The sequence below is a fragment of the Engraulis encrasicolus genome, chromosome 22 (assembly GCF_034702125.1).
Source record: "Engraulis encrasicolus isolate BLACKSEA-1 chromosome 22, IST_EnEncr_1.0, whole genome shotgun sequence".
NCBI lineage: Eukaryota > Metazoa > Chordata > Actinopteri > Clupeiformes > Engraulidae > Engraulis > Engraulis encrasicolus.
Genome location: NC_085878.1, coordinates 41,877,310 through 41,904,812, shown reverse-complemented (window position 1 = coordinate 41,904,812; position 27,503 = coordinate 41,877,310). Strand labels below are relative to the sequence as shown.

The 27,503-nt window shown below is 42.8% G+C and overlaps 1 protein-coding gene across 1 annotated transcript in view; it reads right to left on the bottom strand.

Moving 5' to 3' along the window:
* Positions 1-27,503, bottom strand: part of LOC134439183 (protein kinase C-binding protein NELL1-like) — a 289,261-nt gene that overhangs the window by 81,561 nt on the left and 180,197 nt on the right. Inside the window, exons 13-14 of the mRNA XM_063189062.1 lie at positions 25,537-25,662; positions 7,573-7,695 (exon numbers count right to left, since the gene is read on the bottom strand). Coding sequence (XP_063045132.1) covers positions 7,573-7,695; positions 25,537-25,662 — 249 coding nt within the window. The remainder of the gene's footprint in view (positions 1-7,572; positions 7,696-25,536; positions 25,663-27,503) is intronic.

Sequence of the window (27,503 nt, the reverse complement as noted above, 5' to 3'; positions counted from 1 at the left end):
TTCCCTACTAGTATCTAAGAGCTGAATTAACACTGGGCAATACACACCTCATATACTGTACACCTAACTGCAGGCCCACATAAGAAACAAAAATCTTAAGCCTGAATTAATAGGCTGCGTGAGTGGAAGTCAATACATACGATAAAAAAAGCCTATCGAGATATGCTAAAATGGCATAATTACAATATGGCAGAATTACAGTGAAACTGTTATCCAAAAACTTGACAATATAGCAACAGATGATTCAAAGACAAAGACACCACAAGATACACAATCACTCAGACAGGTATTCAGTCCATCCCTCTCCAACAATCATACACCAGAGTATTTTTACATAACACCAAAACCCCAACAATCGGTATGTAACAAAATGACTCAAGCAGACTGGAGTCTAACGCCTTTCAGAGACTTTGAAGCAGTTTGCACCACCTTGACATTTTCAAGCATTTCAACTAACTGTAAACATCTATGCAAAAGTGGCACATATGGCTGTATTCTGAAAAGCCTAACAAAAAATAATATGAGAGTCAAGTGAATGTAATAAAAACAAGTTTTATTTAAATTGAGCAAGTGTACAAAAAACAGGTTTTAGCTTCAAACAATGCAAAAGAACACATTGTAAATATATCTAGCCAAGGCTTTTGAAGTTTTGAACAAAAGTGTTGGCTACATAAAAGTAAAAAGAGCATTTAGAAATGTTTTGTTGTTTCCATATTAAGTGTGAAAAAGTAATTGTAAGTCAAGACAGTGTCACTAATTAGATGGGCATGTAACACCGCTCTGATGGCCACCCCCTGTCACTTTACATGTAATAATTGTCAGTATACCACGGCAGTTTGGAATCTCCCATTGTGATGCGCTAAATGGGGTGTTGATTAACTCCCTATATACGCACACCTATGAAGTAGTCTCACGATGAGGTCACTTTTCTGACCGCATAACTCCAGTTGACACATGCCGCATCGCGCGTCTGGAAACACCAGCCATGGATCAGCAGAATAGTCAATCTGGGGCAAATCTATAGACCTAATAAAATTTGAAAAAAGTATATTTCTCCCTGCTGACCATCAATCTGGCAACTTTGTGCTAGAGAGAGAGAGAGAGCAAGAGAAAGAGAGAGAGATTCAAAACGCAAAATAAGGGAAACTTTTTAAATAATAATTTGCCTGTTTCACGTGAGTGTTTCTTCCCCACAAGAGGAGAGTGGTGTGGTGTAGCGTTTATCAGTTGAGACAGTAGCCAAATTTATATGAAAAGTAAGGGATATTTTTAGGATCAATAACTAAGGGAACGCAATGGGAAATAAATCAAAGGGAATTTCCCATAGGAGGAGAGTAGATTGACGAGGTGCCTGTTTTGATGACGTTAATGGCGAAGCGGATGCGCATTTAGAATTTCGGCGCAGGGTATGCACAGAGTATTTGAGATACGCAGGGTATTTTTTTAATCTATTGCGATCTGTACATTTGTAGGAATCATCATAGGGCCTACCAACTGCAGCATAATCTAGTGGGCAAGGATGGGTAGAACATTGGGGCGACTGACTTGACAACCAAATGTGGTAGAATTAACGACTGTCTCTTGACTTGACAACCGAATGCGATAGAATTAACGACGGGGTCTTGGCCATAGCAACCTCCAATTTAGAACTAGTAACGGCAGTTCACCAGAAAGTTATGAAAAGAAGCTTCTTGTGGCGGAAGGAAGTAGTTCTACAGAAAACCTTTGTTTTAGCCATTAAAGCATCGAAATAATTCCTAAAATCAATGTTTGACAGTGTGGCAACCGATAATTGAGGAAAAATAATGCCCACCGAGGTGTAACGGCCACTCCGCTTCGTGTCGTGTCCTTATCACCACCTATTTTTCCTGTTTTACGCACACCGTGTCGTCAATTATCCCTTACGTATATATTTGAAAACTAGTGGTGTTATCTCTGGTAAATGGCTGTGTGTGTGTATGTGCGTGCGTGTGTGCACATGTGTAGAAGTAGAAGTACTCTTTGTAATGAGATAAGGTTAGGTGCATGCCTTGGGACACAACACTAACACGGTGTCGTGTTAACGGGGGCGCCGCCTGACTTGTGGGTCTTTGGGCCTACATAAAGGGTCAGGGGTCAGATGCAGAAGAGAATCACTTGGGGCACAGACCAGGTGAACAGGTGAGCGGAGCAGGCACCTGCTACTCGCACGCTGGAGCCAGTCGGGCCAGTGTTGGAGCTAGCCTGCGTTCACAGATATTGTCGACTTGCATGCTTAGACTATGACTTGCCGTGGACAGGTTTTTGATGTACTGAACCTTTAGGGATTTTATACTCTACGTGGGGTTTGCCCCACATCTGAACACTGTCGAGAGAGCAAGCTTGGAGGGAGCTCTGGCCTGAGCTCGCCGTCCATGGAGGACGCTGCTTGTGTTGGTCCTGGGAACGCAGGTAAGCGGCGCTCCTGACACTCCAACCAAAAATTTAGCATTGTACATGCCAACTAACACGTTTTTGCACACACTAGCGTTAGGGCGAAAACATACCAAGGAACGGAACGATCACGGGACGAACGTGGTCTTTCTGCTTAGTTTCAGCCGGCGTGTTTTTCTCTGCCTTTCACACTGACAGCGTCGGCGTGTGCGGCCAGTCCTGTTCAAAACCCTCCCCACAGCTAAAGCTAGCATGCTACTTCGCCATTCATTTGAATGAGACACCGCCGGTCTCCGGCGTGAAAAATACGCTTGAGTTCTATTTTCCAAATGCAGCGCAGCACGGAGCCGGATCCCGCGCCGCTGACGCTCGACTACCACTGGTTGGTGTGTAAGGACAGATATGTTTCAATGTATTGTCACCGACGCCGGTAAAAAACGCGGTCTTTCCGCGACGCTTTACCGCCCTTGTGTGTAAGACCCCTTAGGATTTCAGGCAGGGGTCTTACTTTACATCTTATAAATGTAATTAATTACAACAATTATAGTGGTATGGTATTACATGGTTTCAACTTTGTAATATAATATTAGTGTTGTAATTACATCTGTGTACTTGTACTTCTACTTCATACAAGTGTGTGTGTGTGTGTGTGTGTGTGTGTGTGTGTGTGTGTGCGTGTGCGTGTGCGTGTGCGTGCGTGCGTGCGTGCGTGCGTGCGTGCGTGCGTGCGTGCGCGTGCATGTGTGTGTGTGTTGACTACGTCTTGCAGACAGGACCAAGTGAAAGATGCAGTTACCATCATAACATCCATAAAATCCAGCCATTGGACGTTAAGACAAATGAGACTTTTGGAGTTGTTTGTGCATTCCAGACTTATTTCTTTACTAAAACAGCAGAACTGAGGGAGAGAGAGCGAGGGAAAGAGAAAGAGAGAGAGAGAGAGAGAGAGAGAGAGAGAGAGAGAGAGAGAGAGAGAGCGAGGGATAGAGGGATAGAGGGATAGAGGGGTGGGGGCGGAAGGGGAACAAGAGAGATGGAGAGAGGCGGGGAAGACTTTGCTATGCCTGACGCCTTACAGCAAGACTTTTTGACGAGTAATGATAATCTTGGCCATGGGTAACATGTCATTTGCAATAAAAAAGCTGCTTGGTATGTGTCTGCTTTGTTTTGGTGTCCCTGAGGCAGTTAATATAATTTGGACAGACTTGTCTCTGTGGGCGTTGCGGGTTTTCAAATCTCTGATGCAACATGGACTTTCATTCTGTAAGTGATTGAATGCAACTTTCTGATGTTTTTCTAACACAGTGAAGTGATAAACAAACTTTGAAATGAAAGATTGATCGTTTAAATTGGCTTGAAAGGTTCTGCATTGAAAGTCAATATGCGTACTGTTATAACAACCTAATAATTCACCTCAATCAATTTATATTCCTACAAACACGTTATAGCACATAATAAAATGTGTGTGTGTGATTGTAATTCGATACTGGGGCTATAGTTGTTAACCATTATATTCCCTCCTGCTGTGTTGCAGGCCACAGCTTTCAATTGCTGCTCACAAATTGGAGTGTATGAAACACTAGTGAATCATGGCCGGGTGTGTGTGTGTGTGTGTGTGTGCGTGCGTGCGTGCGTGTGTGTATGTACGTGTGTGTGTGTGTGCGTGCGTGCGTGTGTGTATGTACGTGTGTGTGTGTGTGTGTGTGTGTGTGTGTGTGTGTGTGTGTGTGTGTGTGTGTGTGTGTGTGTGTGTGTGTGTGTGTGTGCGCGTGTGTCACATGACAAGGCCTATTTCCCCAGTGGAGCCATTTCATTCCTCCACTGTAACCAGTAAATCTATGTTACTACGGCCGGCAGTAAACCCCCCCCTCTCTCTCTGCCTGCTAGGGCCTTCACTTCCTCCACACTAATAGAGGCGGTGTATGGAGCTGATTGGCTTTCTGTGCAGTATTACACCTCACTTGTCCCCTTTGGCTGGGTGGCTGGCTGGGGTGGTGAGAGTCTTCCAGCCCCACGACACGGAGTTAGAGAACTGGGGCCACATAACAGAAACTTCCCAAGTCTGAAATCCTATCTTATCTTGAGATAGGAAGGGATTTAGGAATTTTGGTATAACAGAAGGAGGTTTCCTAACTTAACTTAGGAAGAAATCCTATCTTATCTTAAGATAGGAATATAGACATTCCAGAAGCATCCTAAGTTAGGAATATCTTAACTTAGGATGCCTCAGTTAGGAGACCATACACCTTGTCCTAAACTCAGGATACCCCTGTTACCGGTGCTTTTTTTGCATTATGCACAATGTCAGCAACATGGGGCGTCAAACCAAAACACCTAGAGCAGTGATGCCTGGGTTAATGGGGGCATTTTGTTTTCAAGAGAGAAAAAATGGCACTGGTACGGTTACCACAGTAGCTTCCCAACAAGGCAGCCAGGCTACAATTCCATAGTTGCCAGATGTAGGCCTACATAATTTTACCATTTGAAGCCTGTCATTGTTCTATCCATGCAATATAGCCTACCTTTATTTAGAAGTTAAAAAAGAAAATAGTTTGAAAGCCAACACAGGCCTACTTTGACCATGGCGTTTGCACGTCAAAGACTGATTTTGCAACGTCCAACGAAAAAGCAACTGACTTCACGTAGCCTACGTGCTGATGTTGTGACAGGCTTATGAGCACAACGTGTGCTCCCTCGCCAAAGTCTCCTCTCAGGAGTTGAACAGGACAAGTTACAATACCTAGTCTAGGTCTAGGCCTACTGATGAATTTATAGACCACACAAAACTAATCCATTTGTCCTCACAAAGTTAACAGTGTAGATATTATGCTAAACAGGGTTTAGCATTTCTAGGTTGCGTAGCGTTGTTCAAAAGTTAGCCTATTTGATTATTCCTCTCGCTCTCCCTCGTCCTCTGTCAGTGCAGTCACACAGGCAGGCGCACCTTGCTCTCCCTCCCTCTTCCCATCTTCACGCTGTCATTCAAACTAAGAATGTTTCTATGATCAATAAAATGTCTTTAGTTCACTACACGGAGGCATCCCAGAATGATGACTGTTTTACACACGTTGTTTAGGCTGACAGTCGATGTGACTTGTTTCGTCGCCCGTTTCATTGATTTGAATAAGCTAGCCTACTTGATCATGGGAATTTGCACATTGTTAAAACAGCATTCAGGTGGCGGATTTGCGAAGGGAACTGCTGAAACTGACAACACGGCTATGCGGAAACTTCTGAGGATTCTTAGCTACAAATGTATCCTACATGAATGATGGGAATTAATGCCTTTTATTCACTGTATTTTTTCGTCCGTAATTATTAATAATTAGGCTATGCGTTCTCCCCCCAACACGTAGCCTAGGCTACAACTGGCTGCCCGCCGCTTCAAAAGTGAAGTCGTTACATTCTATCAATCTCGTGCACATTCGAAATGGCAGAAACAGACACGACCAATCGAAAAAAATCAATATGATAGAGGAGTTAGGAATTCCTAATTTAAGATAGGATGGGAGGCCAAAAATAAGATAAGAAACGGCTGGGGACTTGAGAATTAGTTCTGTAATAGGAAGTTAGGATTTTTCCTATCTTACTGTTCCTATCTTAAGTTAGGATGAGCATTTAGGATATTTTTCTGTTATGTGGCCCCTGGTGCAAAAGCAGAGACAGAGATGAAGATGAGAAAAATAAAGAGGGATAAAGGATAGAAAATAGGGGAGATAAATAGGCAGAGAGATGAAGGAAAGATACAGAGGAAGATGAAAGAGGAAAAGACAGAGAGACAGAGACAGAATGGGAAGCAACACTGCGCTGTTCATCATTATGCATCAAGAGAGAGGAACAGCAGCCTTAAGGCTCAGTTATGCTTCCTACTTGTGCCACAGAGTGAGCTTGACGCAGCCATGATGCAGTTAATTCTTGTTTATGCCCTGTTTTGAAGCACGGTCTGCGCGATGTCATTCCACGCTGAAACTGCCTTCAATACAAAGAGTAAACTAGACGTGTCGGTTGTTTTTTAGCATCACAGACTCGACGAGAATGAAAATGAAACATTAAATCTTTATATCACGTGCATGTTTGATCGCACTGGCAGCCACAGTAGTAGTTTGGAACAAAGAAGTGGCTCATTTGTCGAGGACGAAGCGGAATGTTTCCTCGACCTCGGAACCACTGTTCAACTGTCCAAATAACTTCAGCGTCGTAACTTGCAAGCGCATGTGTTGTCTTCGGTTCGTGTAAATAAATCAAACAACAAAGCACGGGCAACTTATTTAATGAAGAGCTCACAGTCCATAGACCGACGAAGGTTAGAACAAGGAAGTAGCGCTTGTTCTCGACTCGAGGACAGAGCAGGCTGGTCGAGAGGACCAATCAGAGACCTATTTTCGCCCTTTCACGCCGTCGCTCCCTGCGTCGAGACACAATTCTGGGGAGGTGCCCCAGAGTACCTGCGTGATGGGGGGGGCTTCACTACGTTAACTGCGCGGCTCACTGCATCATGATGCAGTGACGCTGATCTCGAGGCATAAACTACCCTTTACGCTCATGAATTGACCAAAGCCCTCCAAACCATTTCTTAAACAATGTAACATATTCTGTCACTTTCGAGAAGGTGAACTCAGTTAATATCCTTGCTTCAACATATCAGTAAACATATCAGTCTGCTCCCCCCAATTTCCTTCCGGCTCCAGCCTGTAACATTTCCAGAGACAGATATTTTGGTTTGATCATGCAGAAAATTCAGGCAGACATAGAGAGAGGAGAGGAGAGGAGAGGAGAGGAGAGGAAAGGGGAGGAGAGGAGAGGATAGGTGAGGAGAGGACAGGCGAGGAGAGGAGAGGAGAGGAGAGGAGAGGAGAGGAAAGGGGATGAGAGAAGAGGAGAGGAGAGGGGAGGGGAGGAGAAGAGAGGAGAGGAGAGGAGACAAGAGAAGAGAAGAGAAGAGAAGAGAAGAGAAGAGAAGAGAAGAGAAGAGAAGAGAAGAGAAAATGAGAGAAAATGAGATGAAAGGAGAACAAAGGAGAGAAGGGAAAAGGAGAGGAAAAAATGAAAGGAATGGAGAGAAAACAAGAGGATCAGGAAGAGGGAAGCAGTACTGAATGTGGCGTAAGAGAGAAATAGGATAGTGACTCAACTGGATGGGACCAGGGGCCAGGACCTTACCTCTACAGATGGTGCCGTTGCCCACGTAACCAGGCTTGCAGGTACACAGGTGGCCCCGAATGGTGTTGGTGCAGATGGCATTGTCATCACAGGAGCTCTGCTCACTTGCACACTCGTCATGCTCTGAGAGAGAGAGAGAGAGAGAGAGAGAGAGAGAGAGAGAGAGAGAGAGAGAGAGAGAGAGAGAGAGAGAGAGAGAGAGAGAGAGCGAGCGAGCGAGCGAGAGAGAGAGAGAGAGATAGATAGAAAGACCGGAAAAGAGAGAGGGAGCAAAAAAGAGAGGGAGAAATAGAGAGGAAGAGAGAAGCAGACATGAAAGAAAATAGAAAAGGGGTCAGTGCACACACACAGGGAGAGGGGTGTATTTATGGACCTGCAAGAGACATTATGATTGACAGGTGAATAAACCAGATGGGTGGGAGGGATATTGGTGTGGTGGGCTGCTCTGCGGTGTAGGAGATGGAAGGACGCTGAGACATCTTAGGGTTTAATACAGAGCTTTGCCTCTGGTGCCTATACCCCCTGGTGTTTGCAGTAACCAGCATCCCAACTGAGCAGCAATACAGTATCCCGAGACAATGAACACGGAGCGCCTTTATTCTTCTCTCTCTCTCTCCCTCTCCTCCCAAAAGAATAATAGTAATAGACACTGGTGTCTGTCAGTGATCAAACACGAATCAGTTCCACTGTTTACCAGTTCTGAAAAGTCCTTCCTTTCTCTGTCTTTGTTCTCTGACAAAGCTTTCAGAATGAAACACATGAGAGAGCAGAGGAATCCTTCGCGGGCACCAGCCAGCGAGACATTTCATCCAGCCAAGAGGGAGACAGAGAGAAGAGAAATAGAAGATAGGACGTCTAATCGCAGCTATGCAGGCCGGTCACCATAAAGGGCATAATGTGCTCCCCATCCTCTCAGCACAATAGTCTTGATGTATCTCTGCTCATTAATATAACATTACAACACACAGAAACAGGCACAGAGGGAGTGGGTAGGCAGCGGTGGTAGTGGTGGCGATGCTTTATTTGTCCTTGTCTGAGGTCTCCCACACAGGGACACACCCCCGCAGCAGGAGTTTAATTAACTGGCACACACTTGTCATTTCCTGTAAGCGTCACACATTGCCAATAATGCAAATCACTTGCAGTTGTGTCACAGACAACATTTCCGCAAAAAAAAAAAACATCCACAGTGCATTGAAAATGGAATGAGTATACTCCCTTTCTATAAGACAGCTGGCATCCCACAATTGACATTTGTGCTTGTTTGTCTGTAGTTTTTGTTTATGTGTTTGCTTTTATAATGTCTCTGCGGCTCATCAGCGATTAATTAGTGTCGGTAAGGCAATTTGGCGTCGCTCCCTACAAAGGTGAGGACACAGGAGAGCACCTGCGTTACTAAAAACCCAAGCCAGGCTCCGACCATGTTCATCTGTCGGCCTCGAATGAAACAAGGTAACCACCCCCCTCTCCATACACACACGCACGCACGCAGCATGCACGCACGCACGCACCCTTCCAATCCCCTGTTACTGCCCTCCCTCTCTGCTGCTCCTCATCCCTCATCACTAATGTCATGGCTGCACGCCTCTACTCTTGGAGAGAGAGAGAGAGATAGACAGAGAGAGAGATAGAGCGAGAGAGAGAGAGAGACAGAGAGAGAGAGAGAGAGAGAGAGAGAGAGAGAGAGAGAGAGAGAGAGAGGGAGAGAGAGGGGGGGAGATAGACGGAGAGAGACAGACAGAGAGAGAGAGAGAGAGAGGGGGAGAGAGAGAGAGAGAGAGAGAGAGAGAGAGAGAGAGAGAGAGAGAGAGAGAGAGAGAGAGAGAGAGAGAAACACAGAAACAGAGATGAAGATGAGAAATCGATGAAGATGAGAAATAGAGATAGACAGAGAGAGGAAAGGAGAGACAGAGAGGAAGAGGAAGAGGAAAGAGAAAAAAGACAGACAGAGCAAGAGAGGGAGGTACCACGGCTCTGTTCATCAATATGCAACAGCCATCTTAATCACGACTAATACATTTCCTCCTTAATTAATGAGTTGTGCTTATTGAGCCCTTAGGCAGGTTGAACATACCGTATTCCTCAACTGCTCATCTCACAGATTTCACCCATGCTAAGCAGGCAGGGCTAAATGTCAACACTGCAAATGAAATTCTCAAATTCGGATGGCAAGACTGACCCAAACGATTTAAATTTCAATGTGCTTTTCTCAGTAATGAGCAATTTGGGCCGAAATAATAACAGCTATTTTGGTCTAAATCACTCATGATTGCGCAGAGCGCACCTGCGATCACAGGTTTATTCATTTTAATGGAGCTGAGTGCTCTGTGCCCATTACATAGTGGAGATTAGTGCTGGCCTTTGAACAGGACAGGAGAGCAGAGAGAACAAGTTCAAGGCAAGCCACAGAATGAGATGAGAAGTCAGGCAGGCTAGTGGTCCCTCTTCCAGACACCCTAAAGAGGGTTGAGAACTGAGAAGTCTTTAAATAGAGGAGCAGAGAGGGCAGACTGGAAGGGCAGGGGGTCATGGTGGGGTTGTTGTGTTTTTCTTGGTGTGTGTGTGTGTGTGTGTGTGTGTGTGTGTGTGTGTGTGTGTGTGTGTGTGTGTGTGTGTGTGTGTGTGTGTGTGTGTGTGTGTGTGTGTGAGTGGAGAGAGAGAGAGAGAGAGAGAGAGAGAGAGAGAGAGAGAGAGAGAGAGAGAGAGAGAGAGAGAGAGAGAGAGAGAGAGAGTGTGTGTGTGTTTCTATTCTCAATGTCTGTCAAATGTTATAGAAAAAATAATGTATGAACAAATGTACCATTACCTTTTATCGAAAAAAATATACTTTATGAATTTCAGTCAGGATTCAGAAAATCCCATTTTACTGATTCTTGCCTGCTTTATTTATCAGATTTCATTAAAAAGGAGATTGATAGTGGTAAATTATGTGGGATGGTATAGATTTACAGAAGGCTTTCGATACAGTGAATCACAGTGCTTTATTGTATAAATTAAAGGCTATGGGGTTAAACGACCTGGCTGGGAAATGGGTAAGTTCATACCTGGGTAATCGAATGCAGGTGGTGGATATTGGGGGTGTTATGTCTCACCCAGCCATCATTGGCTGTGGAGTCCCTCAAGGGAGTGTTTTTGGACCTCTTCTTTTTCTTTTACACATTAATGACTTAAAAGCTGTTTGTTCATCAAGTTTGTTTTTATATGCAGATGATTCTGCACTGGTAGTTTCCCATAAAGATAAAAATACCATTGACCAATCACTTAGTGCTGAACTTCTTAATGTCAGTAGATGGATGTCAGACAATAGGTTATCATTGCACATAGGAAAGACAGAATCTTTTCTTTTTGGTTCAAAGATTAGATTAAAGAAAGCGTCAACCTTTAAGGTTTTAGTAGGGGATTCTGTAATTGCAGCTAAGGAATCAGTAAGTTACATTGGCTGTGTGTTAGACAAAAATCTAAGTGGTGTTAATCAGGCACAGAAGGCTATCACCAAAATTAATCATAGAGTGCGTTTTATGGCCAGAATTTCTGGACACAAAAACTTTGGCCATTTTGGCAGGAGCCTTAATCCAGCCATACTTTGATTATACTTGTGGCTCATGGTGTAATAGTCTAACAGTAAATTTGAAAAACAGGTTACAGACATCACAACACAAACTAATTAGGTTAGTTTTGGATCTCCCCATGAGAACCCACCTTGACTCATCCCATTTTGACAAGGTGGGATGGTTGAAGGTGGAGGATAGAGTGGCTTTCATCCAATTGTGTATGGTTCACAGGATTGTGTATGGGAAGGTTCCAGAGTATTTTAAAACATATTTTAATAAAGTTAACTAGTGTTGTACCGATACCGATACCAGTATCGGTGGATCGGCACCAAAATGATGGTATCGTATGGGCGAGTACCAACAAATAGATCACCGATTCCATTTACAGGTGCTTGTATGACACTTGAAATTAGTTATTTCATAGAGGTATTTAAAAAGTATAAAAAGTTTTGCTGTATTCACTTTGTATTAGTCTTTTTCCTGTTTTACAAAGGTAGGCAGCAGCCTGACAAAGCCATGCAATGATTTTACATCCAAGTAGTATGCACTACAGCCCTTCATATATATACATTTCAAATAGGGTGGTATCGGTATCGGTATGGTATCGGTATCGGTGCAAAAAATGGTATCGGTGCAACACTAAAGTTAACACAGTTCATCGGTACTCCACTAGGGGGAGCACAACAGACTGTGTCCCTCCCATAGTTAAAACGAACTTGGGCAAAGAGTGTTTTTCTTATGTTGGTGCTGTTCTGTGGAAAAGGTTACCTGGCCCACTTAAAGAAATTAGTAGTTTAAACACAAACAGTTTCAAGACACATTTAAAAAAATGGTTAAAGCAAAAATACTAGAGTGTCAACACTATGTTTCAGGTGATTTTAATGTATTTCTTTTAATATACTCTATTTTCTTCTATTTGTTCTGAATGAATGTGGTTATGAATATGTATATGTAGGTATGTAGTATATATGTGAATATGTGTAAGGACGCCATCTTATGCCTTAGCCTGCTACCTCATAAGGGACCACAATGAAAATAAGTCTTCTGACTTTTTTGTGTATATCCCTGTCTATTTTATTCTTTGCATTGTATGGTTGCTGTTGCTATACAATGTTTTTACATCTAATAGACTAAATAAAATCCATCAATCAATCAATCAATCAGAGAGAGAGAGAGAGACATAGGGTAAATTGAACTTCCACGTGCGGCTGGGGGTTAGGTCACATTTACAGTAAAAGTGAACTGTACAATTTGCACAATTCATGGATGATTTCTGATCAGCATGTGGCCAATAGAGCAGCAGGTTATCAGGGCAGACAGAGTAGGCAATGGTGTCTGGGTGTCTGTCTGTCTGTCTGTCTGTCTGTCTGTCTGTCTCTGTGTTTCCCTACCTGTCTACCTGTCTGTCTGCCTGCCTGCGGGTCCAAAGACAGCCGTGCCATCAGTCAGGCATTGTTATACATAATTAAAGGTTATCAGCCAGTCATCCAGCCCTCGTCTGCCAGCACCACTGTCCGAGATGAGCACTGTAGCTGGCCACCGTCCCCTATGAATGCTGCATAATGGCTGGATAGATTAGGGCATCACTGTTGGCAATCTCCTGCTGATCACCTGATTACAGTTTTTCTCCATTGGTTTGGCTAATTTCTCAAAACAGAGATGACATTCTCAAATCAACATGGACAAATCCGCAAACCAGCTTGCAATTTCCACAACAGAATGGCATTTCTGATTGCTTTCATCAAATATCAAATGCTTTGTACTTGTATCAAATGTTTAGTGCATCTTTTCACATGGCTATAAGTAGCCTACAGTTAACACTTTGAGCATGCATTTTGCACATTGACACACAATTTTCTGTGTTGTCAAACTACAATGGCTTTATACATACCGGTAATTGGAATTTGCTAGCTGTACGCTGTCTATCATAGTGACAAAACATCTGATCATTTTCACTTACAGTGCTTACACAATACCAAAAGGACAGTGCATTTTGGGGGCACTGATTATGTGGGAAAGGGGTTTATTTTTGAAACACTATTTTGGGAGGATATGAGCATGTGATGAGGATCCATTTAGTTGTGCTGAACCATCCACTTTATTTTGACAGAAGACTAAATGAATGTAAATGAGTCAAAGCAATTGAGAACGATCTATGAAATAGTTTTGAAGCAAAAATTAGAATTTTGGGAGATTGACATTTTGCTAGTTATCAGAAATGTGCAGAAGTGTAAGAATGTTTGGCCAAATGACCGAATAGTAGAATGTCATCTCAGTTTCAAAAAATGAGCCAAACCAATTGAGAAAAACTGTATTACATGAGCTGCATTTGCCCCATACATCCTTAGCGCTGGCCAGTGCAATCAGTCAGTCTCATGGTGTAATAGACAGGTAGGCAGGGTAGACAGGATCATACCATAGACAGGCATGGTGGTAGAGACACTGGCTGGCAGGTAGGCAGACATATGGATAGATAGATAGATAGATAGATAGATAGATAGATAGATAGATAGATAGATAGATAGATAGATAGATAGATAGATAGATAGATAGATAGATAGATAGATAGATAGATAGATAGATAGATAGATAGAACCGGCAGTGGAAAAGGGGCATATGTTAACTTTTGAATTGTCAGTTCTGCACTTGGAGAAATTAGTTTAAAGTTGTTAATTACTAACACTGTAACATTTACTGTGTGCATGAATGGTTTATCACATACAGGTAGACAAGGAGGAGAGGTGTTGTATTCCCCCCCGTCAAATGTTGCAGAGCCTTCATTTCATCATGATGTGTCTTCATCCGGTTTCACTTTGGCAAAATTGCCTTCATATTTGTGTCCGAGAGAGAGAGAGAGAGAGAGAGAGAGAGAGAGAGAGAGAGAGAGAGAGAGAGAGAGAGAGAGAGAGAGAGGGAGAGATAGATAGATAGAGAGAGAGAGAGAGAGAGAGAGAGAGAGAGAGAGAGAGAGAGAGAGAGAGAGAGAGGAACAGTGGGGCAGCAGAGAGTCGAGCAGTCTCTCTAAAGCACCAAGGAGTACGGCTTGGTAATGTGAAATTTAATGGCCAGTGACAAGCTGATGAGAAAGGCATGGCACGCGGCCATGTTTGTGGAGCTTGGGCACTATAGCATATGCACCGGCTCAGCTGGGTTGTGGACTGCTGCTTCTGTGCTGTGCAGAGGCCTGCGCTGGCTGGAGTTGTCAGCTCTCTCTCTCTCTCTCTCTCTCTCTCTCTCTCTCTCTTCCCCTCCATGTCTCTCCCTCTCTCTCTCTTCCCCTCCATGTCTCTCTCTCTCTCTCTCTCTCTCTCTCTCTTCCCCTCCATGTCTCTCTCGCGCTCTCTTCCCCTCCATGTCTCTCTCTCTCTCTCTCTCTCTCTCCTCTCTCTCCTTCTCCATGTCTCTCTCCCCCCTCTCTCTCCTCTCTCTCTCTCTCTCCCCCCCCCTCTCCCTCCCTCTCTCTCTCTCTCTCTCTCTCTCTCTCTCTCTCTCTCTCTCACTCTCTCTAGCTCCTCCTGAGATCACAGGCAGCGCTGACCGCCTGTCAAGAGCTTTATCAGTCAAAGGACAGACCTGGCAGACGATCACTGAACAACTCTCCACTGAAGACACTGAGAGAGAGAGAGAGAGAGAGAGAGAGAGAGAGAGAGAGAGAGAGAGAGAGAGAGAGAGAGAGAGAGAGAGAGAGAGAGAGAAGTGGGGGGTGGTGGGGTGGAGGAGGACGGCTAGAAGGAGGGGGCGGAGGAGGAAGAAATAGAGAAGGGGATGGAGTAGGAGGAGAAAAGGAAAGAGGAGGAGGAGGAGGAGGAGGGGAGGAGCAAGATGAGGAGGAGGAGGATGGGAGGATGAGGAGGCTTGCAACCCCTGCAAAGAAACATGGAAGCCCCATTGGTGTAGCCAGCAGGTGTGTGTGTGTGTGTGTGTGTGTGTGTGTGTGTGTGTGTGTGTGTGTGTGTGTGTGTGTGTGTGTGTGTGCGTGCGTGCGTGCGTGCGTGCGTGCGTGCGTGCGTGCGTGCGTGCGTGCGTGTGTGTGCGTGTGTGTGTGCGAGCAAGAGAGACAGTGAGAAAGAGAGAGATAAAACATTGACAAGAAGTGTGTCATGCCTGCTAAGCTACTTGTTTTTTTGGTGGGGGATGTAAACTCCAGTTAGGTTAAGGAAAGCGATGGATCTGTTCAAGCCCAAAGGCATCTACACATTTTAATGTCAGGTAAAAGATAACACTTTTACATCTTTGAAGTAAAATAAAAACTCAACTGTGATTTAAACAGTTAGACATAATGAATGCTATACATTGATTTCTCTACATCTGAGACCTCCTGCCTTGACTGCTCTGTGTCTGGGAGCTTCCTGGTGGCCTGGGCGACACTGCTATGGAGTCAACTCTCCTCTCTTAGGTGCTGTTTCCACATAGCAGGATATTTTAAAATGTGGATTTTTTTTCTGGAAAAGTAACAAGGGGAGAAAAATAAAAACTCAATTGTAATAGATGTATTTTAGCCAACTGTATGGGACATTTTTAAAGGTTGCTGTTTGATATGTGGGTTTAAAAAAATCTGCTAACGTGGAAACGGAAGGCCAAAACCAATGTAAAGAGGAGAAAAAATATCCACATTTAAAAATATCCTGATACGTGGAAACGGCTTCTTACTAAAGCTTCCCACCTTTACTGGCTGTTCCTTTTTTTGACAGGAAAAGCAGAAGGACGTCTGCCAACTGCATAGTGTCTGATTCTGGTCTTCAATGACTTCACAAGTTCCAGAATCAACTCCCTTACTATACTCTCTCACTAAAACATCTCATATTCACTGCTTCCAGTTAACGCCCCTCATTCTTCTCGCCTTGTTAGACATCTTTGAGTGAACTAGCCTTGTCTCTTATTTGTGAAAGGCATCTTCTTTCATCAACGGAATAAAGAAATGTTACTACAAGACGGGTTACTTAGAATAATTGTAGGCAGACCAACAAACGAATCAATAGACCTGGTTACCTAAAGATTGAGGATACAAGACTTTCATTGTCATTATTCTGTGCAACAAAAGCTACAAAGGCAAACCCACAAGGTGCAGGACAATAGTAACCAAAGTAGAATGTGTTGAAGTAGAGAGAATGACAAGAAAATGAGGTAAACAAGAGGCAATATACGGTACTTTTGTTGTCTTGTTGAGTCTTTGTATGTCTTTATTTTGTGTTAAATGGTTTGTAAAGCGTCTTTGGGTATTTTGAAAAGCGCTATATAAAAATAAAGTATTATTATTATTATTATTATTACTTACTGTTGAGCTGTGTCATTGGGACATGGGACTGAGAGATGACTTCAAATACACATTCCACAAAATATATTTCCTAATATGGTAAATATAATGCAATGTGATGCAGTATGACAAAATAAAGTTTGAAAGTAGGCCTAGTGAAACTTTGGACAGATGCCTCAGGCTGGTAACACAAAGTGTGATTCATCGTCCATGCAAGTTCATACTTCGCTAATCACATTCTAGTGATGCAAGTGGGACACGGCTCCACAATGAAGTACAACTGACTTCAGGGCTTCTTCGCATCATGTAAGACTAAATATTCCCTGTTACCAAAGTGAATACAAGTTTTTAGTCACTTGTTAAGTAAGGGTTAACGTTCGGCGAGAAGGTCGCTACCGTGGAATAGCAGCACGACAGAGAGAATCTTTAGACCCCGACGCGGAGCGGAGGGGTCTTGTTCTCTCTGAAGTGCTGCTATTCCACAAAGCGACCGACTCGCCGAAAGTTAACCCGCTTATTATATGGATATACTTAAATGATTCACACATGGCGGGGACATTTCTTTAGGCCTATTTAATGTTAAGATTGTTGCTGCGCAAAACAAAACAGTGCCGTTGTGAAACACCGCTAGGCAACAGCTAGGTAGCCAGGACAACAGGTGTTGTCTATCACAGCAGCTGATTAGAGTCTTGTTGAAAAGTCGCTTTAGCAGTGAAAAGTCTTGTTGCCATTGACAGCGGTCTGTTATAGACCAACCCGTCCGTTATCGAAAAATAACAGACGTGCGAACGTTGGGGAGCCCCGTTGAAATGAATGGAGCATTCGACCGATGACGTCACAACCATATAATAAAGCTCAATAATACCTTCTCTGTGACACCACTCTGAGTTGTTCAGAGACCACCTCCTGCTTCATAGCAAGTCACAGCATGAGGCTTCAACAACAGCTCTATAAATGGAAATAGTAACCATACCTCTGACTAAAGAGGGAAACTGACAGGGGGGGACAAAGAGGTCAATTGTCCCGGGCCCAGGGAGAGACGGGGCCCATAATTCAGTCTTCATTACATTGATGAATATATTGAGTGGGGGGCCTTTTCTGATGGCTTTGTCCCGGGCCCAGCTAAAGCTGTCAGCGGCCCTGCCTGCAGCTACAGGCCAGCTAATTCCACTGTAATACACATTCAAATTACAATAAGAAGCCAACAATGTTGACTGTGTTAAAGGGACACTCTGCAGGAAATGGTCAAAAAGGGTACTGCAACTATGCTGCTCATTGAAAATAGGCCCCCTATTGCCAAATTTGATCTTTACATGAAAGTTTACTAAGTAATAAACCGACATTTTCTAGTATGGTCGAAGTACAGTCATTTTTGCAGCTAAAATGGCTATTTTTGGGAATTCAAAATGGCGGACCATGGAGAAGATCCCCCTTTCCTATATACTCCATATGAAAAGTGCAATTTTTCCAGTCATAATGAATAATTAGAATTTGATGGTGGTGGTAAGTATTCATGAAAAAGGTAACATTAGTGAATGGGCAGTATGGATTCTGGAAATAAACAACTAAAAATCTCACACAGTGTCCCTTTAAGGGCTATGCAAGTCCCAGCTTGTCATAAGGCATACAGTGCTTGGGCCCTAATAAAGAATTTTTAAACTGAACTGAAAGGTGCCAGATGCAAAGTAGCCAAAAGAACAACTGAACAATCTGTGACTTCTTCAATCTGTTTCTTTATTTGTCTAACAAAATAAACATAACATAGAGGGCAGAATGCACACAATCTTCTTCCATTCAAATGTGCCTCTCAAATAAGGAAAATTTAATTTTAAATTTAATTTTAAATTTAAGGACATTTAATGGTGGTGAAAAAGGTCAACAGGCATTCAGTACATCACGTACACCCTCAGATGGACTAACTGACATAGTGGCATGCATTAGTATATAGGCTAGTTACTAAAGAAAGAATTTTCCTTTGAGTGGAACTGCCTCAGATTATGCTTCAGATTCTGCTTCAGAAATGATGTGCTAACTGTTGCATGAAATGAACGTTGTGGCCATGCTGTGACTGGTCGATTAGCGCCGGTTGAAAACCACCCATGTTCCGAATCCATCAATATCTGCTTTGTAAGCAACAAGAGGCCAAGCTCCACGAAGCCCTGATTATGATCCCCGCGCCTAGACCGGACCACTGGACTGTGGATTCAGCATATTCCGCGTGGCCTCTGTAATTGCTGGTCACAGTCTGCAATGAGGGAGCACGGAGAGCGCCGGCAGGGTGAACGGACTGCGGCTCTTTACTCGACTCGACACGGAGCCCTGGAGCCCAATAAAGTGGCTGCTCAGCTAAAAGCAAATCATTAAAGCCATGTCTGGAGGCATGTAAAGCCCACGGACCCCTGGCATCTACCACACACACACACACACACACACACACACACACACACACACACACACACACACACACACACACACACACACACACACACACACACACACACACACACACACACACACACACACACACACACACACACACGCACAATGGCTAAATGGATACACCTCCCAGTCAAAGTCACACACACTGAGGGGCCTGGCCATCAGACAACAAGCACACTAATCTAAGCACCTGTTATGGCTACCCACGGTCCACAGTCAGACACTGGACTTTATTACATCTAACAAGCATGGCACACATATCCATGGGGCTAAGTATATGTAAGATATCACACAGAGCTCGTTGTTGAGGAGGATTAAATGTTTCTGTGGAAGAAGAGATCGCAATGTTCTGACTGAAAAGTCAACAGGCCAATGATATTTGTACATTTCTGAATGTTTGAATAGAATAAATGAATGGTCTTATGGATGACATATGAAGAGTTCAGATGCAAAATTCCCTAAGTGCCTTTTCAGAAAATAATCTTAATTCATTTTATTTAATACAAAGCTATCACAATTGCATATTTTTTATTTTATTTATGTAATATAACTATTTATATGTATTATCAAGTACATGAATGTAAACCAAACCAACAACGGAGTTCTCTAAAAATATAGAAGTGCAGGTCTTCAGAAATGGAGTTAGGGGGCTTTGCATCTGAAGTCTTCATATGCACATTAAAAGCAAACAAGTTAACTTCAGTGACTAGTTTAACATTTTCACATTTTAAATTAATGTAAATAAAATGAGATACATTTTCCCCATGAAATATACAACGATATACTGCACTTTGTAACTTTCAAACTACTGATAAACCTTGATGAGAAAGGCCACACTATCCCTGAAGCCAATCTAACCCTATATGCTGCATGTTGCTATATTGAGTGCATTCAATTGTTAGACCTGTTGAGAGCTGCTGTGCCAGCCTCTGTGGCATGTCTTGTGTTATAGTGCCTTTATAAGCATTAGGACTGCGGTGGCCTGTCTTGTGTTATAGTGCCTTTATAAGCATTTGGACTGCCGTGGCCTGTCTTGTGTTATAGTGCCTTTATAAGCATTTGGACTGCGGTGGCCTGTCTTGTGTTATGGTGCCTTTATAAGCATTTGAACTGCGGTGGCCTGTCTTGTGTTATAGTGCCTTTATAAGCATTTGGACTGGCCGTGGCCTGTCTTGTGTTATAGTGCCTTTATAAGCATTTGGACTGCGGTGGCCTGTCTTGTGTTATAGTGCCTTTATAAGCATTTGGACTGCGGTGGCCTGTCTTGTGTTATAGTGCCTAAAGGATTTGGACTGCGGTGGCCTGTCTTGTGTTATAGTTAGAGATGCACCGGATCCGGTTCCGGTTAATAGGGTTTTTCACAGGATTCGGGTCCGGCAGGATCTTAAGCAGTGGATCCGGTATCCGGCATGTTACCTAAAAATGAGGGTCTGGAGCATCTCTAGCCTAGGCTTTTCAGTCAGTCTTTCACAACCCCAATCACTGCATGAAGTGAAAGCCCTTTGGAAGCGGTCGTTGCAGGTAGTGTGGCAATAAGCCAATGAGTCTAAAAAATAGTTTGAGCCAACGTAATAAAAAGGGCCCACGTGTGCGAGTAGACTACATGTTTCAACCCTTTTGTAGGATGTGGTATCTGGTTCCGGATCCGGCAGGATCTTAAGCAGTGGATCCGGTATCTGGCAGGATCCTAAAAATCAGGATCCGGTGCATCTCTAGTTATAGTGCCTGAGCATTTGGACTGCTGTGGCCTGTCTTGTGTTATAGTGCCTAAGGATTTGGACTGCTGTGCCTTGTTGTATTGTTAGTTCCACTGGGGACAGCATTCAACAGGGGAGCCGTGAAGCATGACTGCAATTACTGAGGCCGCTCACTATTTACCAAACATGGAGAAAGGACACAACAATCCAATGCGTTGAGATACATGACTGCAATTACTGACTCCGCTCGGTATTAACCAAAACATGGAGAAACGACATCAAGTCTACGAAATTAATAATCCAATGCACACATACACGCGTGCATGTGCACACACGCACACACGCATGCACGCACGCACTACGCACGCACGCACGCACGCACGCACGCACATGCACAGACACACAGTTCACACGCACAGTTCACACAACAGAGGGAAAATAAGCTGTTCAGTGTGCCAAGTGTCAGGGGATTTCTGCATAAGCTGTGCAAACTTTACACAGAGCGCCGTGACTCTCTGAAGAAGCAGCTGGGCCCAGCTCCGTCTTCATGACTGCTGTCTGGATATGTACAATCCTTACCATGGAGATCCTTAACATCAGGAGAAAACCCAACTTCTAGCAATAAACACTACAAGACTGGCAAATAATAAGCACTGTTTGGAAACCTGCCCCTGTATGCATACATATCACATTACATTACATTACACTTAGCTGACGTTTTTTATTAATTCAAAGCAACTTACAGTTAGTCAGTGTATTGGTTACAGTCCCTGGAGCAACATGAGGTTAGGTGCCTTGCCCAAGGGCACCTCAGCCATGGAGGTGTGGGGTAAGGGTGGGATTCGAACCGGCAACCCTTTGATCTTAAGAGACCACCTCACTGACCACTAGGCCATGGCTGACCTCATATATCACTTGTTCCTATGGCTGGTAAGTTTCACGTTACAGCAATACTTAAGCTGCCATGTTGGTAATTACGTACAAAGCACAGTGGCCAGTGGGTGGGTGATTGGATGAGGCTGGCTGTGCATGTGACTGTAGGTTGTCTACTCACCAGAAATTAATAATTGAGTCATCTCAAGATACACAATTAAAGGATAACTTCAGCCTTTTACAACATGCAGTTGTAATGCTCACACTACCCTGGACTTGTCAGTACCTGAGATGTTTTATCTCTCTCTTCAGCCTTTTCCGAGATCCCAGTCATTGTAATGGGGGCAGGTGTTTGTTTACATTTTAAAAAAAACATCTTGATTTATTACCAAAAACATACAAAAGGTTATGCAACATCAGCAGACAACACCTTTTGGGAAAACTTTTGGAGTAGGCCTATGTTAAGATTTTTAAAAATGCAAACAAACACCTGCTCCCATTAGAATAGCTCAGATCTTGGAAAGGGTTGAGCTAAAATATGCTGCATGACCAGGTACTGACAAGTCAAGTGTAGCGTGAGCAATACAACAGCATATTGAAATTGGCTGAAGTGGTCCTTTAAGCGTTTTATCAGCCTGATCTCCAAAAATTCTGTGCTCCTGGACACGGATGTTAAGGACATGAAATCCGTGTCCAGGAGCACGGATTTTGCCAAAATTCCGTGCTCCTGGACACAGAATTGTTTTCCGTGATGGGCACACGGAAGTGCTTTCTATAGGCTATTACCACAGCACTGTGTAACTCTATCATTAGAAAATACATACCAAATGCTAATCCTAAACAAAATAATGCTATAGCAATTTCAGTTGTGCCCTGACCAAAACATTCCCTAACCTTAACCTGTCATTAAAGACATATTTTTGAGAAATACCTTTTCCAGTTGGTTGCTAGGCTATCAATTTCACATAATGAATGAAAGAAAAGTAGCTGTGCCCAGACCAAAACAATCCCTAACCCTAACCTGTCAGTAGGAAATGTTTTTTTGAGAAAAAATATTTGAAATTAGAAAAATCCTGAGAAAACACAAGACTGTGGAAACATAGAGCTGTGGGAGTAGCCTATAGAGAGAGCACTTCTCTGTGTCCATCACGGAAAACAATTCTGTGTCCAGGAACACGGAAAACAATTCCGTGTCCAGGAGCACGGAATTTTGGCAAAGTCCGTGCTCCTGGACACGGATTTTGTGCCCTTAACATCCGTGTCCAGGAGCACGGAATTTTTGGAGATCATGTTGGTTTTATGCACCTCCTTGACAGTGTAGCAAGTCTGAGTCCCCACCTGAAGTTGAATGTGAAGTTGAATGTGCTTTTCAGCCTAGCCTAAATCAAAGTCAGAAAAAAATTGTCTGTCTATTCTCTGAAAAAATGTTCTCTATTGCTAGTAGAGAAGAGTAACCATAATCTTATTTCCCTTCTCTGCCTTAATGTCATAAATCCCTACCCTCTTTCAATATATTCATGCTGTTGATCTTTTTCTTCTTCACAACACTTCAAGGAACTATGTTACAGTCAGATCAATTGCGAAGGCGAATTGCGAAGGCGATAGCCATCACTTAGGAAAGCAATTTAAAGTGCTGGCTTCAGGTTGCCAGAAAGTGTTCCATTCCTGTACAGAGGAATAAAATATGACAAGGTGAAACATGTATGCTATTATGCTAAATGGCTGAATATGACTAAAGGTGCTATAGGCACTATATAATAAAGGCACTATATACTCCTTACACAGCCCCGGAGGGCAACTAAGCCTATTGTGGGCAGTGCTTTCTAAATGTAGCTGGTTATAGATACAGGTAGGCCTAGTCCCATGGGAGCCACCCATCAACCTCTTTGGGAAACCCTTTCCATACAGCTGCCAAATTGGATAAGAGGAAGTGCTCTGGCATCCAGTTGTTCATAATGCAGCTTCAAAATAATGTGCTTCTCCCAGCTGGGTTCTCTCGTGGCATTAAAAGAAAGAGCAAGCATTGCGGGTGTCAGAGAAATGCTTTCAGGTGTGATTTACTTTAGTATATTTACTTTGCTGAGAATGCAATAAGACTCATCTACTCTCAATAGTGTAGGAGATTGTCATGGAGCTAATACATAGTGAGATACAAATGTGTGTGTGTGTGTGTGAGTGAGTGAGTGAGTGAGTGAGTGAGTGAGTGAGTGAGTGAGTGAGTGAGTGAGTGAGTGAGTGAGGTAGTGAGTGAGTGAGGTAGTGAGTGAGTGAGTGAGTGAGTGAGTGAGTGAGTGAGTGAGTGAGTGAGTGAGTGAGTGAGTGAGTGAGTGAGTGAGTGAGTGAGGGAGTGAGTGAGTGAGTGAGTTGGCTTCTTGCTTCCTGGCTACTGTAATATAAAAAAATATACAGTATATTTTTTGCACATGTTTTCTTATGTTTCTATCATCTACTGTACTGTATGTTTCTACTGTACATGCAGGTACGCTCCTGTACTTTTTTTCAATAAATAAATACTATGTAACGCTTTATTTTAGAGATACATCTATTAGCACTAATACACACAATGTGCCTGTATAAGTAATTTGTAAGGCATGTATAAAGCAAAATTAAACATTTTTAGGCATGTATTCGCAAATGTCTTGTTCATGCACAATAAGGGATTTATTACCAATTTAGCCTTAGTAAGGACCTAGCCATTCGTTCGCTTAGTACATGCCTTACAAGTTACGTATGCAGGCATTAACATTGTATGTATTAGTGCTTATAGATGTATCCCTAGAATAAAGTGTTACCAAATACTGATATGCACATTTTGCCAATCAACTTTGCATGAAGGTATCACGCACAAAAAAGTATGTTTTGCACATTTTATTGCACATGTTTCCAGTCATATTTGCATTTTTGCACATCATGCAGTTTTGTCTGCAGTTCCTGGTTAGGTGTGAGGTCCCCTGGGCTGGTCTGTAAGTGTGCAGTCTCTGAACCATTGGTGAGGTACCCACCGAGGAAAATAAACACACAGAGGGCAATTAAAGTCAGCTGGCAGAATGAGTGTGATAACTACAGTAATTGCTTGCACAAATCTCTCTCCAAGCCCATTACTACAATCCTCCTTAAAGCACCTAAAGTATTCACTCGGTGAACCAATTAACTATAATGATAAACATTAATTGTGCTGAAAAAGAGACCTGCAAACACAAGGCAGTCCCAAACCAGAGAGGACTACATCAGTGTTTTCTTTTTTATTATTATTTTTTTTTTTTTACAGTATTTGGATGTTCCTTTTGCTAATCGAGAGTTAATCTGAACAAGGCTCATCTGTTTATGCCAAGACCAGACAGATAGTCTTATAATGTGCAGTGTTCCTCTAGAGCAGTGGTTCTCAACCTTTTTGAAATAAATAGCCCCTAGACCTCATCATAAGCCTACACATGCCCCCTTGACCTCATCATAAGCCTGCCAACGCCCCCCTTATTATTAACAAATAAAATGGACTGATGCCCCTCAATGGCAACTAACCGCCACCACCTCTCAGCTGTATACTTCTCAACGCCCCCCTAGGGTTCTCTAATGCCCCCCTGAGAGGCTGTAGAGCCCCCGTTGGGAAACACTACACTGGAGGAACACTTCCCTATTTGATGAAAAAAACATACTAAACAACTTGCTTATCACAGTGGTCATGTTTTAACAGTTTTTAAGGTGCTGGATACTTTGACTGAAGCAACTAGGAGTGGATCCAAGGTATTCTCAAAATAGTACTGCCCCCAGTCACACTTCTCTGGATACCATTGTCATGCACTTGGTGACCTGAAAACCTTAGCTTATCCTCCAGCAGTCTGTCTGTTGTTAGGGGACTTACTCACTAAAATGAGGACCATAAGTGTGTGTGTGTGTGTCCGTGCGTGTGTAACATATCGAAAAGATTCTTCTTGAATGCCCTGCTATATTTCCCCTCATGTGCAACGACAAACAGAATGTGTGCACACACATACACACACGCACTCAAGAACACATATTTTAAAATACACAGTTATGATGTTGCTTTGCCTTGCTTCTCTAGCCTCTTTTCCCCTTTGGAGAGCAGAGGTCACACAAACACGCACGCACGCACGCACACACACGCACACACACACACACTGGCCTGGCCTACCTGTGCAGGAGTAGTCGTCCACTCTGATGAAGCCTGGCAGGCAGTCGCAGCGGTGTCCTCCAGGGAGATTCACACACGCCGTGTTGGCCTGGCAGTAATGCATCTGGGTCGCACACTCGTCTATATCTGAGAAGACAACACCACACAAAAGAGTCACTTCTGCTCAAAGTCAAGGCCAGGACCAGCGAAGCCTAGTGCCAAGATGGTACAGTATATCACGAAACTGAGTACACCCCTCACAGTTTTTGAAGATTTGTGAGTATATCTTTTCATAGGAAAGCATTACAGAAATTTCACTTTGACACAATGATTAGTGACCTTTTAACAACATATTTAACCGCTTAAATGTCTTGTTCACTCAGAAAAATACACAAAATACAGCCATGAATGTTTGAACATGTACCCACAAAAGTGAGTACACCCCAGATTAAAATCCGGTGGAGAAGGGGCCGTGTTCACTCGAATCATCTTGAAAGGAAAAGGGATTAAAAGGGAGGTCATCGGTGTGCATTTCAACCTTTCTTTACATTGAACTTTTACATTTTGAGTGTGCACCTGTCTAAAATAGATTGGTGTGAGATTTGAATGCAATCCTATGGAGAATATCATGATCGCTTCAGTGGTCACAGTGCATGTTGACATGCATGTTTCTTTTAGGTATGTTGACAGCATTCATGCATCCCCAAACCATGTCAGTCCCACACTTTTTTTTGTAAAACTCACTTGTTTACCACCACACATGCTTGACAGCATCTAAAGCAAATTTGTTTATCTTGGTCTCTTCAGATCACACGACGTGGTTCCAGTGATCCATATCCTTGGTCTGTTCATCTCCCTTGAGACCAAGATAAACAAATTTGCTTTAGATGGTTTGCTTTAGATGATTCGAGTGAACACAGCCCCTTCTCTACCGGATTTTAATCTGGGGTGTACTCACTTTTGTGGGTACATGTTCAAACATTAATGGCTGTATTTTTTTTTTTTGAGTGAACAAGAAATTTAAGCAGTTAAATATGTTGTTAAAAGGTCACTAATCATTGTGTCAAAGTGAAAATTCTGTAATGCTTTCCTATGAAAAGATATACTCACAAATCTGCAAAAACTGTGAGGGGTGTACTCACTTTCGTGATATACTGTAGAAGAGGAGAAACAGGAACCACCAGCCTTAAAATAAATACTGTAATGCACACATACATCACAACATCAAGGGGAAACACTACAAGGAGAACAATCAATAAATAAGTAAATAAATAAACAAATAAATAAATAAATAAATACTGTTTTATTAAAGGACTCAACTGCACTCGACAGCAGAAAGTAAATGAAATGTGCTTGTTTGATGAGATATTATATGTGACAAGAGATGCAGCATTAATATTGCAGGAAGCCAGGTCGACTGTATGTCAAATCAAAAAGCTTCATAAATGTATACAGTAGAATAAAGCTCAATATGATATAAATCAGATTATAGCTGAATTGTGGAATTATGAAGACTTTGCAGATTTTGTTGGGGAAAAAACAGGCTATGAAGTATAAAATGTGACATGGAAGACATATTGATATCGATAAATCATTCCTGTGAACAATATGTAAATTTGACAGTGCAATGTCTCATTCCACAGATGAAAACAGCAGAGCTTTTCCCTTTGCCACCTCTAAGCTCTGGAATAGTCTGCCTTTGATTCCAACATATTCAACTATGACTGATTGTTTTTCATTTGAAATTCATAAAATATTTTCTCTATCTTTAGACTTTTATTTTATGCTGAGAACTAATATTTTATTTGACATATTATATGTACCACTAATGTGTGCTCGCTATTAGTATGAGTGACAGATAACACTTATGTGCAGACTCTAAGGCAAGGCTTTTGAACCCTCATGACTTCCATTTGAAACCATCATTATCAGATCAAAAGTGCCTTTGTGACAGCAGTAAAGAATTAAAAGTATTGAAGGTTGAGGCA